At 47.3% G+C, this 15,480-nt stretch overlaps 1 protein-coding gene and 1 pseudogene across 1 annotated transcript; one reads left to right on the top strand and one right to left on the bottom strand.

Moving 5' to 3' along the window:
• The first annotated feature begins 532 nt into the window (after window positions 1-532).
• LOC136546309 (protein DEEPER ROOTING 1-like) lies at window positions 533-3,579 on the top strand. The gene is made up of 6 exons (XM_066538286.1): window positions 533-605; window positions 686-767; window positions 2,405-2,889; window positions 2,987-3,164; window positions 3,270-3,325; window positions 3,425-3,579. Exons 1-5 carry the CDS (start codon window positions 600-602, stop codon window positions 3,287-3,289), a joined length of 771 nt encoding a protein of 256 aa, XP_066394383.1. The 5' UTR covers window positions 533-599; the 3' UTR covers window positions 3,290-3,325; window positions 3,425-3,579.
• A 1,102-nt stretch (window positions 3,580-4,681) lies between these two features.
• LOC136544144 (heat shock 70 kDa protein, mitochondrial-like) lies at window positions 4,682-8,200 on the bottom strand (annotated as a pseudogene).
• Window positions 8,201-15,480: the final 7,280 nt, after the last annotated feature.

Below are 15,480 nucleotides of genomic sequence, written 5' to 3'. Positions count from 1 at the left end.
GTTTTGCAGTTTCCCGTCCCGGCTTTGTTGTTTCTGCCCAAGTGATGAGTTTCTCTCCTCGTCCAGTCTCTGACTGGAATCATCTTTCCACGGTACACGTACTAGTAGCACCACCTCACCTCAACGTGACTTGCCACGTGAGGCAGCAGCAGCAGCTATCACGCCGGCCATGCCAGCTGCGGCCGAACGCTCCAAAACGAGCCTCGGAACTTGAGCACAGCCAAATAGCTCCGGTGCTCCACCTCCAGCAATAAGCTAGCTACTCGGTTCTGTGCGCCCGCCAATCCTATATCGCCGATTGCCGCACCGAGAAATGTCCGTTTGCTTCGCTGATGAGCTATGACTGAAAGTATCGTTGACTGATTTGTTGTGAGAGAAAAATATTATTCATTAGTTAAAAAGATACGATTTATACGCCAAGCGAATAGGACTTAGAGTCTTGTTGCACCTTGCTTGCCTATATCCGCCGACTGCCGCTCCCGGGGCCGGCTCTCACTCAGCTAGGGCGTTCCACTCCTGCTAGGCTGATCCCTCATCCCATTCCCACGTGTACTGCTGCCGTACTACTGGTGCCGTGGTGGTCTCCAGTTCTCAAGGATATGAAGGTGTGAAATTAAAGGCATATGTCATTAGCAGAGAGTCCTTCGATCGTTGCTGACGGCGAATTCCCTCTCTTCTCCCGCAGATTTTCAGTTGGGTAGCCAACAAGATCGGCGGGAAGCAAGAACCAAAGCGATCTGCCGCGAATTCTACCGCACCAGCTTATCGTAAGCCTACTTTGCAAATAGTATATATTTCGCTTCCTTCGCTTGTAAATTCTTTCATAGCTTTCTTTGTCGGGTAAAAATTCCTTTTGATGTCTGCAATCTTTATTTAGCGCGCATACGCCGCCTCAGGTTCTCAACGCACGGTTTTTATTTGAAGTCTTCTTGCATAGCAGATTGAACTTTCTTTTTCTCTCATGAGTCGTCATGAATACCTCTCCTTCATATCAACTTCTTAATCTCTCTATTTCCTTGCATGAATGCACATAAACATCTCTGATTAGTTGATCCTCTTGATTAGTTGTCTTGCATGGTTGATGCACTTCAAAATGACCGTTTCAGAGGTGAATGTTTTTTTCCCAAGATTTTCCCTTCCTTGCTTTAGGGCCTGTTTGGTGCGGCTCTCGCACAGCTCCAGGTCTGTCTCCAGCGGTGGTGCCGCACAAAGTGGTGCTAACAGGAGGAGCGCTTCGCATTGAGGCCCCGTTTGGCCGGGCTCTGAGCAGCTCTGACTCCTACTGGCGAATCACTGTAGCTGCACTATTTACCGAAGCTGTTTTTCTCTCTCCTCCTTTCCTCTCTCACTGATACCACCGGAGCCGGAGAAGCTCGTTTTTTTCTCCCGTAGCTCCATCTACAGTGCCGCTACAGTGTAAGAGCCGGAGCACGCGGGAGCCCGACCAAACAGGGCCTAAGTAGTGATGAGACATTTTTTTTACGGAAGGCGAAGCCAGGCTTCGGAACTCCGGCTTCGGCTCCAGCACACGGAGCGGAGCCCACCAAACACCCCCTTAACGAGTGCTAGTGAATAAGAAGATGATCGGGGACTTTTGAGTCTCCTCCCTTTCACGTCCTGCTTCAATACTATATTCTTGTTTTCATGATCTATAATTCTATATGCTTCTCGGAAAGGTGATTATTGTTAGCAAGTTCTTTTGAGTTGCCTTTTCGAAGGAAATGAAAAGAAGATAATGTACTCAACTCAAAGTCCTGTCATAGTTCTTTTCCGGCAATGCTGGTGTTCATTTTGCTGATCACGTACCTGTTTCGATGGTTCAGTCATACTCCTATCTGTCAACAGTCAACACTGTGGGTTCTGATATGTTCACAAATATCTTCCAATAATATGCTAAGGAAATATATAGCAGCTGATGCATGAGCGCTAGTGCGCTACAGTACATGCCATTATGTTCTTTTCCTTCATTTTCTTTGCATCTACTTTCTGATTTTCTATAATTCAAAACCTTTCTTTCGATGGTTCCGTACTAATGATACAAAATTGTCCACCTGAGTTACATTTCTAGCACAGAATGCTTACCTCGGATGGTTCCCTACTAAGGGATCAGATCTGAAGGCCAGTGGTTCATTTCTTCGTTCTTTATTATTCTTAGAAAGGCTAGATGGTACGGTGGTAAACATCTTCGGATGCTGCTATGTGATTGGGTGATTACCAGCATGATATTCAGGTTGAAACATCGTGGTGTGGAGTAAGCATGGGCAAACATGTTTCTCATAGGGCAAACATGTTTCTCATCAGTGATAGGCTCATGGAAACAGCAGCGATTTAAAATTACCAAAATTAGTGGTCCATGTTTCTGTGTACTGATTTGGCAAACTAATTTACTTCTAATAATGCGCAGGTGGCAACGTATCAGAATGTCGCAACGATGAGTTCAGTGATTGGCCCCAATCATTGCTTGCAATTGGGACATTTGGAAACAAGCAGCTCGAGGAAGAAGTAGCAGAGAGTTCTTCCGCAAATGTTCAGACCATTCAAGATCCCGCCAAGTTTACAGAGGAGGAAGTAGACAATCTACGAAGAGAATTCGAGGTGCTGCTGCTGCAAGGCAATGGTCAAGCAGAAGCTCAGGGCTCCTGTGAAGATGTACAGGTAGCTTCGAAACAACATGACGGCGAAGATAACAACGAGAAGCAGCGCAGGGAGCAGTTGATGAACAGGGAGATGATCATAAGCGAAGCGAGAGAAATAGTAGGGAAGAAAAAGAGTGCTAAGCTCAAGCCAAGATTGATGGCTTCGCTCCTTAGATTACTCGCGTGCAAGGGCGGGTTTACCACCCCGGTTCTGGAGCCAAGGAACTCTTTCCCCCAAACAAGAATGGAGAAGGTACAGCCAATTTCTTCTTTAAATTTGCAGTATCTTACCAGTCACTGCGCCTTCTTAATTTGCATCTCGTTCACTTACTATGTGGTTATCGCTGCAGCTGCTCAAGGCAATATTACAGAAGAAAATACACCCACAGAATTCCAACACGGTAGCAACCAGGAGGCGCTTGGACTGGAAGCTAGACGAGAAAGAGATCAACGAATGCCTTGAGGATGCGCTGCGTGATCTTGATGACGATGATGATGGCGCAAAGTGGGTCAAAACTGATTCAGACTGTAAGTAATATAAATCGCTAGTGAAATTCCATGTCAGTCATGCACTTCACATTTCTTGTACATGGCACTCAATCTGTGTCCTTTTTCTTGTTTTTTTTTTTTCAGTTATTGTGCTTGAAATGTAAAGGCGCGCGTGGTTATGTTTGTTTCTTTTAGGCCAGGTATGCACTTCTCTTCTGAACCGAACTTTCATGTTTATATCATCGATCTTTCATTTGATCGGTTGTCCTGGTCGTCTGATTGGTTTATTGGATGCTCAGGTTCCGAAGGTCTTGGCGGGGGCTTGGTGCTTCACGGTGCGATATAAATGATATATAGAAGGAATTATGGGATAATGTAAGCATGAGGCTATCATGTACCATCTGTAATTTGGATTATGATGACCCTATTCCATGTCTGCTTCTCTTTGGCTAGATTGTAAAGAAGGCATCCGATTTTTTCCAGAGAGCCGTTGGCCGTTGCCTGTTTCTTAACATCCCTTCTTCCTCCGGTATCTGTCTTTCAGATATTCCTATTCCTCTTTGTTTCCTTCTCTGAAATCTTCTGCCGACATGACATGTTCAATTTCAAGGCTCGACCAAAGTTCATTTGTATCCTTCTCTGAAATAATTCCATCAAGGCTCGACCAAAGTTCAGAACAGCCACGCTCGTGCTTGCGTGACGGGGAAAGCACGGCGCACCGAACCGGCCCTGCTTGCAGATCTTCCTTGGCTCTACGTTCCTTGGACTCGTGCGCGGACGCGGCATCCGTCTGGCGAGATTCCTCGGCTCCTCTCCGCCGTCTCTCCGGCCATGCCTAGCGGTCGTCCGGGTCTCCGGGATGACTTTTTTTCGGCTGCCTTCCGACGGCCATGGACATATCACTGGATGCCGCGGTTCAGGGACGGCCTTCTCTCTCGGTGACAAGGGGGAGACAGGCGTGTCACGTCCGGGACTGGCGCGGGACGGCGAGAGTCCATTGCCAGCCACCGTTTCACAAGATCGCGGTCCGCGAGCCAGAGCCACACATCACAAGACAAGCAGCCTAACGAAAACTAGACAACAGCGCGCATCATGGCCGAAAAGCCCAAAACAAGAAAATCATACATTATATATATATATATATATATATATATATATATATATATATATATATATATATATATATATATATATATATATATAGAACTACCGTTGTGCAGCTGGCTATAGAATAACTTATTCTGTGGCCACTTTGAGTCACGATAGTTACTATACTAATTTATGAAACTACAGTAACTCCTTACTCAGTGATTTACTACCGTGAGTGGTAGTAACACGAGTATCGTAAATGCATATTCATGTTATCGTAAATTGGTACAAACATTATCGTAAATCAAGGTGGCTATAGAATAAGTTATTCTATGGCCAGCTGCAAAATAGTCTTACCCTATATATATATATATACCATGCAACAAAAACCACCGCTAATCTTGCGTCCTCAAAAGAATATAGCTAAATCTAAATGCGACACTACTGCTTCGTCTTTCGTAGCCTCCTCACTTCTTAACCTCCTCGTACTCGGCCTCAGGAGCCTGGTCACCACTCACCACCACCCTGACATCCTCCTGATTGTGAACGACCTGCACCACCACCAGACATGTGCTCTCCGATCTTTGAGACGGCCTTATTTGCAGCGTCGAGCTTCGCCTTTATCTGCTCAATGTCGTCCGAGGCCATCTCCTTGCGGAGATCAGCGACGGCTGCCTCAATCTCGGACGCAACCTCAGCCGGGATCTTGTCCCTGTACTCTCCCAAGCTCTTCTCGGTGCTGTAGAGAGTTGTGTCCGCATTGTTTCTGATGTCGATGAGTGCTTTTCGTTCCTGATCCTTCTGGGCATGCAGCTCGGCCTCCTGAACCATCTTCTGGATGTCGGCCTCAGACAGCCCACCGGAGGATCGAATGGTGATGTTCGTCTCCTTTCCTGTGGCCTTATCTTTTGCAGAGACTGTCACGATTCCATTGGCGTCAATATCAAATGTGACCTCAATCTGAGGCATGCCTCTTGGAGCAGGTGGAATGCCAACGAGATCAAATTCACCCAGGAGCTTGTTGTCTGCAGCCATCTCACGCTCACCTTGCAGCACACGGATACCTACTTGGGTTTGATTGTCAGCAGCAGTTGAAAACACCTGCAAAATCATAACCAAAGATCAGATCAAAGTTGTACTAGTGCAGCATGGATCATAGGATGGTAATCATATCTGGACATTCAATAAGATTATGTTGATAAGTTGATAAAAAAATCATCCAGATAACAGGTATACCCAAAAAGTTGAATGGTCCGAAAGAATAGAGAAATAACAACTCACCTGGCTTTTCTTTGTAGGAATTGTAGTGTTCCTGTTGATCAACCTGGTGAAGATGCCACCAAGCGTCTCAAGACCAAGTGACAGGGGAGTAACATCAAGGAGAAGAAGCTCCTTAACATCTCCACAGAGAATTCCACCTTGAATGGCAGCACCCATGGCCACAGCTTCATCGGGGTTGACTCCTTTGCTTGGGCTCTTTCCAAAAATTTCAGCGACCACCTCCTGTACTTTTGGAACCCTGGTCATCCCACCAACAAGAAGTACCTCATCCAGATCTTTAGTAGATATTCCTGCATCCTTCAAGCAGTTCTTGCATGGATCTCTGGTCCTCTCAATCAGTTGGTGCACAAGAGCCTCAAACTTTGACCTTGTCAGTGTGATATTCAAATGCTTTGCTCCTGAAGTCCTGAGGCATCAGCTGTTATGAATGGTAGATTGGTTTCAGTCTGAGTGGTTGATGACAGTTCAACTTTTGCCTTCTCAGCAGCTTCACGGAGCCTCTGCAAAGCCAATCTATCCTTTGACAGGTCAATGCCCTCAGTTCGATTGAAACCACTCACCAAGAACTCTAAAAGAGTATTATCAAAATCTTCACCACCCAAGAAAGTGTCACCATTTGTTGCTTTGACCTGATAATACACAGAACCAAATAAAAAAAAGAATGTATTTAATAACATGTATGCATCACAACAGATGAGTTGAAAATTATGAAAAAATACCTCAAAGACTCCATTTGAGATCTCCAGAATAGAGATATCAAAAGTTCCTCCTCCAAGATCAAAGACTGCTATCAAACCCTCCTTGTTATTCATTCCATAAGACAGAGCAGCGGCTGTCGGTTCATTGATGATCCTTTCAACATTGAGGCCAGCAATGCGACCTGCATCCTTTGTGGCCTGACGCTGCGCGTCATTGAAGTACGCTGGAACAGTTATCACAGCCTTGGAGACAGATTTTCCAAGGTAAGATTCTGCTGTCTCCTTCATCTTGGTCAACACAAACGCACCCATCTGGCTTGGTGAGTACTGCTTGCCATCTGTTGTTTCAACCCACGCATCACCATTTGGAGCCTTGACAATTTTGTATGGCACCATCTTGGTCAACACAAACGCACCCATCTGTGTCTGTGGATCATCAAAGCGGCGTCCGATCAGGCGCTTTGTTCCAAAGAAAGTATTCTGGGGATTTGTTACAGCTTGGCGCTTGGCAGGAGTTCCAACAAGGCGCTCTCCCTTCTGATTAAAAGCAACAACAGATGGTGTTGTTCTAGCACCTTCGGCATTCTCGATAACTTTTGGATTCTGCAGTCATTTGATTACCAGTTCAGCAAAAGACAACGAGAGAGAAAAAATGACCGGTAGAATATTTACAGGGACCTGACCTTTCCCTCCATAACAGACACACATGAGTTAGTAGTTCCCAAATCAATTCCAATGACCTCATTTCCAGCTGCTTTTGCACTGAATAACAGTTACACATACAAATTAGAGTAACAGCAATAAGAAGGTTTAGCTCTGTAGTCTGTAGAATTAAGACAGCAAGAGATCACTGTTACCTGAAAGGTCTTGCGAAACTAGCCCATTTTGAGAACAGGCTGGCAGCACATTTTGACTGTAAGCTGGCCCTGAGCTGAGAAAAGTTTGATCGAATACAGTAAGTAGGAGCAAGAAGACAAGCAAGGGAAACAATATTGTCTATGATGATATTAAAAAAATCCCTAAGGTGCAATCCTAGCTGCACTGCCTAAGTAAACAAAACCACACTAATGACAAACAGAAAACTTCCATTATACAAAATAATTAAAACTGATTACACAATGGTGCACAAAGATAATTTGTTCGTGTTCATGATTAAGCTACCCTTCATTCACAGGAACCACTGAGCCAATAATGCTAGAAATCCTTAGGGCAAGTACATTTGTACAAATGAACCGTATCATAGGAATATAGGATGTATCATGCACTGCTACTAAGAATTTATGACGTGAAGGTGAGAAAAATAGGTCGTTAGTTCACACAGCAATGGTTTCATAAGATAAGTTTTAGAACTATTATTATGAGACTAATTCCACATCATTGTACGAGTTGTAGTTGCCATGGTAGTCACAACATACGTTCCTTTTTCTATGAATGATGAACAAATTAAGGAATTATAGAGTTACTATGAGACAAATTAAAGACATGTAATTTTAGACGTTGATTGTTGTCATCTAAGAAATACTGATCGCGTTAATGCATGAGAAGCCCTGAAAACGGCACCCAGGCCTTTGTGCATGAAATAATCTACAAACATTTAGGAGAATAGAGTGCCGCTTCCATGAACACAAAGTCATTATGTTGTACTAATCGGCAAAAAAATGAAACATCACTAATTCTAGCGTAGCCGTAAGGCCGCAATTATCAGAATTGAAATAATCTGAGAATTTACAAGCACCAATCCATCCATCCTTTTCACATCAAAACCGCAAGCACGTGAGAGAACTCAAACCAATCTACATTAACTATTCAACTGCCAGTGCACATCTCTCCTCGAGTTAAGAATCAACCCCAATCCACTGGATTACCCAACAAGTATGAGATGACTAATACTGAATACGAATAAAAACAAGGAGATGGAGGATGCAAGAAGGCGGGGGTTACAGATCCGAGAGGGGACATGAGGTCCCGTCGCCGCGCGGCGTGGAGGAGCAGCGCCGCTGCCGCCATCGATGGCTAGTAGTCCCCGGCGCGGTAGCGAGTTGGGTTTCCGGCTTGAGGGTTTTGGGACAGAGTCGGGGTTTTGGGGGGAAAAATAAAAGGAGGGTGATGAGATCCTCTAACGTACGTACTCGTTAGTACGTGAGAGGGACGTCCAAGCCTCTTGCACCGTTGCTGCAGCATCTGACGAACGATATTGTACATCACACAACTACAGGTGAGGTCACGGCCCAAATCCTTTCAGCCCATACGCGGACACGGACTACATAGACCACTAACTATGCTAGGTAGGCCCATTAACATCTAGGGTGTCACTTAGGTCCATGAGCTCTCAAAACATATTTTTGGCACCCTAATTTTGTTTTGTTGTGTCGCTTAGGTGCACAAACTCTCAAAATGCATTTTCGGCACCCTAATGTGGTCCAAGTGTGTCATTTAGGTCCATAACGGTCCTGGAGTTGCTTTCTAGCCTACGTGGCATCGCTAGTGTGGCGCTGACAGTGTTGCCGCACACGTGAGGAGCGCGTGAGGTGGTTTGGGCAAGAAATAAGTAGGCAGATCCTCTTCTTCATTTCCTTTCATTTTTATCTCTACGGCATACCCCAAGTGGCTACGTGGCGAGGTCATCGATCGGCAGTGGCATGAACGGGATGGGCCATATAGCAGCCACTCCATGCGTCCCTGTGCGCGACGATGTGGCGGGTGTGTGTGCATGCACAACACACTCGCCACGACTGAGTCCGCCCCAGGTCGTACATGCAAAGCAGAGCAGGCGAGCAATGTACAGGCTGAAAAGCAACGGCTAGCATCACGGGAGACGAGACCGATGAGCCCTCAAGACCCACGACTCTGTCTGGTCGCCGCTCGCTGGCTCGCTCCATCGCAAGGTGAGTGGGCTTTTGAATCCACTAGCCACTACTGCTAGTACTTGAATATGCCTCGCGACGCCAGCTACACTACTACAAGAATCTTAACCGAGACGGGCAAAAAGCCTTAACCGAGATGGTTTTGTCAACCGCCTCTGTCGAAAGGTCACGGTTAATCAGACCTTTAATGGACAACTGCCTCAGTTAATGAATTAGCTGAGGCGGTCGGCATAAGACATCCGCCTCGGTTAACGCTATTAACGGAGGCGGTTGAGTTAAGTAGCCCACCTCGGTTAATAATTTCATGAAATAAAAAAAGCTCACCGAGCTCGGTACCACGCGCTGCCGTTGCCCGTGGTAGGATCCGCGCCCCCATCGCTGCTGATGACTTGATCTGTGCCCCTGCCGCCTCCAGTGGTCGGATCCACCACTGGTGGACCGTTAGAGGCTGGATCTGGTGGCCGACGCACGAGGGACAGGGAAGGGGTGCCATGCTGGTAGGGGAGGGAGGGGCCGCCATGTCGTGCTTGAAGCAGAGGGAGGGCTATCGTCGCCGGTGTGGGCCTCCCCGCGTGCCGCTACTACGTGTGGTGGCCGCCGCCGTCGAAGGGGGCTGGCTCGTGCGCCTCCTCCTATCGCCAGCAGCCTTCGCTGCCTCCCCGTCGTAGAGGGAGGCGTGCATGGAGGGATGGACTGGAGGGAGTGACCGACGAGAGAGGGACCGAAGAGAGAGACAAGAGAGAGGGACAGATGAGAGAGGGATGAGAGAGAGAGGGACGGACGAGGGAGAGCTATTTCCGTTGCGCTCCTGAAAGACTGCGGCGCTCAGAGCGATGGACGAGAGTTATTTTTGCACGCATGGCCACCAGCCCTGCTCTGGATCGCTGACGTGGAGTAGCACATGGATCACCCCAGCGCGCAACACATTTGTGCTTTCTCACTGCAACCGACACATGGGCCCCACTCCTACTCCCACTCCTGTTCCTGTGTGCCCGTGACTCGAGGCCTGAACGCAGCGTTGAATAACCGAGGTGGTTGTTTGGAAGCGACTGTAACACCCTCGGTGTTACACTGTAAATCATTTACTAAAACATGTCATGAGCATCATGTTTATGTGTTAATGCATGTAATAAAGTGTGTAGATCAATTTTTGTAACTCGAAACGATCAACTCGAATGCGAAACGAAAGTTAATTCAATAGTCATGTTATATCACTAGGGATGGCAACGGGTGAGAAACCCGGTGGGGGGGCAGAAGAACACACCCGCCCCCACTAGGGTTCAAACACCCCATCACCCATACCCATCACCCGTGACGGGTCTCAAATTTACCCAGACCCGTCACCCGCGTGGGTAACGGGTACCCATCGGGTGACCCATCCTCATTTAACAATAACACAAGATCACAATTCACAAAGCTAACATCATAAAAAATTCAGAATGATCATGCAAGTATGCAAGCAAGCGTTACAACTTACAACTTACATGTAACTTGTCCTCGACCGCAGCTAATGATCAACTAAGAGTTCATGACACAATAATTAACTAAGAGTTCATGACACAATTATTAACTAGGAGTTCATGGCACTAAATTTCAACTTCCATGATGCATCCTTTCTGCCCCCCATCGGGTTTCTCACTTCCTTCACTTCCTTGCTCATGATGCATCCTTCACTTCCTTGCTGCAAGCCTGCAACCTTAACCTACAAGGAGCCACATGTTCCATCAGTTTTCAAAGGTGTGGTGATTGACAGATAAGATCCATCAAGCTGCTAAGTGCTAACTAAATCATGAAACAATGAAATTGCCTTTGTCCCAGCAAAGACTGAAAAGACCAACTAGATCTAAGGTCACACCTATGAACCAAATTTCTCCTAAATTAACTGGATCCCCTCCCCCTTGATCATTCCTCCTACTGATTAAACCATCATGGAACGAGTGAAGAAAACATCCTTTATCCCAACTAAAATGGAAACCTCCACACAAGATCTAAGGTACACAACAATTAGGAACAAATTTCCTCCTACTGAACCAGTCACAGATCGTCTTCCAATACTCCGTGCTCCCGTGACACTTACAGGTCTATGCCTAGAACACATATCAGTACCAGAATAAGCTAACAAGGAAACAACAACAAGGCTTCTTACACAAGGGAACAACCGATCCAGCCGCATGGCCTCACTAGAAAGCTCAGACCCCCACAGCAACAGGTTTCATCACTTGTTTCAAAGAGGTAGTAATATTGAAGGCATAGGACTCATCAAAATGCTAACTAAATCATCAAGGAATGAAATCGCAGGCAGGCAACCACAGGATTTGTGAATCAGACCTAGCCATCCAACCACAGGCAGGCAACCAACCCCAGCCGCATCAAAGTAGAATATGTGTCAAAGTAGAAGTTTTTGCATAAGAGGGGATAGTTAGTATACAATGTAATTGAATATGTGACAACAAAAAGGCTAACACATTACACATCACCTGCATCCCTTCCTACATCTCTTGAAGACAGCTCCAAAAGGTCTCAGGCTTATCTACATTGGTAGCATCTGAAAGTAAATTTTCAACAATTGTTAGAAAACAAGATTAGAAAATGTAGAAATGAAATGTATAGAACAGAATATATACCTATATACTTACGACGCATCCAATCTTGTGAACACATAAGGGCCTCCAAGATCTCCGGAGTAAGCCGGCTACGATGCTCACTAAGAACCCGACCACTGGTGCTAAAAGCAGACTCTGATGCAACTATGCTGACTGGAATAGAAAATATGTCACGTGCTATCTTACTCAATGTAGGCACATTGTTATTGTTAGGAAACAATGACAGATCAGTGCATCATCTGTAAATCGATAAAACAATGACATAGCAGCACAATAATTCAAACAAACAAACAGCTCAAGACATAAAGTTTTGTACAAATGCTAAAAGACATAGCAGCTCAATAATTCAAGTAAACAGGAAATGGAAGCAAAAATAGGGGTTAGCGTGCATCGAATCAAACCCCTTGGAACTCAACAACTGAAGCGTAGAGGAGGAAGGAGTTGCAGGTGCTCCTTCAATGGCTAGACGGCTCCATTTCTTGATGGCGCGTGATACTTGCACAGTACGGTTGCGGCTCAAGCCAAGGGCGACCGATGCTTTAGCCTTAGCAGTAGCACTAGCTTTTGCGACAGTAGCATCGGTGGTATCCCTTTGCGAGGTCATCAGGACTGGTTAGTTCAACTTCAATCGACGAGGTATACTAATAACTAATTTCAAAACAGTTAGTGCAACGTTGCATACTTGCATACAAATTAACCAACACTTAGCACAATAACTCAATAAGGCACATACAATCTTTTATACAAATCGACGAGGTCTACTACTACTAACCTGCAAGAGATACAAAAACATAGGGGTTCAAAGAGGCAAAGAGCTCACCGTGCACAAGATGAAGTGGGCATCTCTGGTGACCTTGGAGATGGCGACGAGCTTATTAAGCAAAAATGCTATAAAACATGTATGTGATACTTACATAAAGTTTGAAGTACAAACTTTGTAGAAGATGATGAAATACTTGCTGTTGAAAAATAACCTTGCTAGCTAATATTTCCAATAGCTTAGAAATGTAATTTGAAATAGAGTTCAACTCAAAACTTAGAAAAATTTCCAAGTCTGTTGACAGTTAGACATTGCTATGTTTAGCAATTTATCGCGAGACATTGGGTTAAGGAATAGTGAAGTATTATGGCTTGTTTTAGTAGCCTAATGGCCCCCTAAGGTGTAGCAAAGTGGGTTTGGGGATTGGAGCAACTGGTTAGAGGTTTCGAACGCTTTCAAAAGCCATGCACAATGCGTTCTCGGCCAACTTCCCAGTGTGTGCACAGTCACCGGGGCCGCTGCCCCGATGTCGCAGCTGTAACAACCCAAAAATCCATACACAAAAAATACCAACTACAAAATTTTTTCTTGGGACACCCATGTGATGATGAGTGTCATGTATAGAAAACCCAACCTAAGAGATGCATTAGGCATAACCAAGTCATCACATAAGCATAGCATGACATTTGCTGATTATGTTATTTAATTTCTAACAAATAAAGGGTTGCATACATTGTTAACTCAAATTGTGAGTTGGACCTTCATTTGTTTTATGTAATGCCTAACAACTCCTTTAAAAGTAATAAACCATCAAATCAAATCAAAGAATAAGGATTTGTTACACTTACTTTTGTTATACAAGATGGCTAAATAAATTCCTAATATATATATAAGAATGTTGCGGGTCACATATCTAAAACTCTAATGAATTTGGTGCACCAATTTTTGAATTCAAAAACCAAAACCAGATTTGAATTCAAAAAAATGGAAGAGAACTGAAAATAGAAAAAAAAGAGAAAAGAAGAAGTGGGCCTCGCAGCCAGCCGCTCGGCCCAAGCTAGCCAGCCCAGCCAGCACCATTGCGGCCGCCCCTTCCCCCCTAGTGCGCGCGGCCCAGCTACGGCCCAGCAACGCCCGTGCCTCCCCACTTTCGCTCGCTGTTGCTGCCACTGGGCCCCGCACATCAGCCGAGCGCTGCTCACCCGCGCGCCCCTTTCTCTTCGCCACAGTCGCTGCCAATGGACCCCACCCGTCAGCCTTCCCCTGTTCATCTTCCTCGCGCTCACGCCCAACCGTTAGCCGACCAGAGGCTGATAGCGATGGTAGAGTAGGCCAGGGGTCATGCCCGGGGCATGGTCCTATCTCCCCCTTGGCGCATCGCCCACGTGACCTCCGCGCCAACCACCCCACACGCAATGCCGTTCGATGCCCATGGTGCATCACCAACCGTTCACCCGTCCGCCGAAGATGGAGCTCAGAGCTTCGGTTATAAAGCCACGCCCAGAGCCCTAGGGTTCTCCTAACGCCCTGACGCCACCGTGGTGGCCGACCACAGCACACCTGAGCCAAGAGAGAAGAGTGGGGGAGAAAGGGGGGGGGGGGAAACACTGACGCCGCTACGAAGGGGAAAAGCTCGTCGAGACCGCCAGAGCCGAGAGCGACGCCGTCGTCTACATCACTGACATGGTTTGGCACGACACTGCATGGCTACCAGAGCTACATGGCCTCGAATCAACACGGCACCACCATCCATTCTTCCACGCCACCCACGATGAGCCCCCCCTTCCGGTCTCTCTTTGTCGCCGAACCTCACCGTCGGCCATGGCGCTCCACACCTAGAGCGCGTAGGCCAGTGCCTTGTCTCCGGCCACTAGGAACACACACACCCACGCACACCCCACGACCATGCCGTGACCACCCCACGGGAACCCCCCTTGATCACCCGTGTGCATCGCCATCGTCACCATGTCGCCATGGCTGCTGGAGCCCCTAACGGCCACCTTGACGCCTAAGCCCTGCCTTGAGCCCTGGATGACTTTGCCGTGCACCCACGAATCCACTAAGGCCCCTATCTGCCTAGTCGAGCCACCAGAGAGCCTACAACTGCGACCTCGCCACTGGCGAACACTGCCGGGCCACCGTTCATCGTGGCCAGCGCCTCGGTGAGCCCCAGCCGCCACCTAGACTCCACCGTCGTAGTCGCCGTAGCCTGGGGTAGCCTTTCCCCTCCCCAATTGGGCACCGGCACCGCCACGAAGGCTCATAGCCAGCTCGCCGCCGGTAGGAGCACCACCGTGGGAGAAAAACAAGGGAACACCCCCCTCACCGGCCACCCATGCGTGAGCTTGGTGCACGTGAGCCGAGCCAAGGAGAAGAGACGGTGGACTTGGTCAACCATGCGCCCTACCGTAAGTCCATGGACCACGAGCGCTGGTCCACCATGAGCCACACGGTGTGAGCCGTGCTGTGGACGATGCCCAATAAGAGCCCACGGCCATGACATGGCAGCGTCACAGCGTGCCACGTGTTCGGCCCGGCCCGGCCCAGACCGGCCCAACCCAAAGCCCTTTTGAGACTCGGCTGTGTTGACTATTGACCGGTCACGTTGGCCATTGACCTAGCCCACACGTCAGTGACACGGACACTCTAGACCCACATGTCAGATGCTGACATCATGATGACGTCACGTGGGACCCACATGTCAGAAGCCAGCGCAGCCGAGGTGATGTCATGCTGACATCAGCAGCCCAGGCCCCACATGTCAGTGACCCTGACTGTTGACCGTTGACTGACGTTGACCGACGTTGACTTTGACTGGACCCACCTGTCAGTGACCCAATAACCTTGGCCCCACCTGTCGGTGTGGACGACGTTGATGACGTCACGCTGACGTCAGCTGGGCCCCACCTGTCTGCTCGAAACCGTGATGCTGACGTCAGCAAGCCACGTGGACCAACCACAGTATGACACGTGTCAGCCCAGGATTAATTCAGCCTTTTTCCATTTTTAGAAATAGATTTAAACTTCGGAAATTCATAACTAATTCATATGACCTCAGAA

Source organism: Miscanthus floridulus, chromosome 3 (genome assembly GCF_019320115.1).
Source record: "Miscanthus floridulus cultivar M001 chromosome 3, ASM1932011v1, whole genome shotgun sequence".
Taxonomy (NCBI): domain Eukaryota; kingdom Viridiplantae; phylum Streptophyta; class Magnoliopsida; order Poales; family Poaceae; genus Miscanthus; species Miscanthus floridulus.
Note: the sequence above shows the minus strand (reverse complement) of the source record. Positions and strands in the feature narration are given on the sequence as shown.

Coding starts and splice junctions, on each gene's coding strand:
- LOC136546309 (XM_066538286.1), top strand. Junction 768..2,404: donor TTCTACCGCACCAGCTTATC/GTAAGCCTACTT, acceptor AATAATGCGCAG/GTGGCAACGTATCAGAATGT. Junction 3,165..3,269: donor GGTCAAAACTGATTCAGACT/GTAAGTAATATA, acceptor TTTTTTTTTCAG/TTATTGTGCTTGAAATGTAA.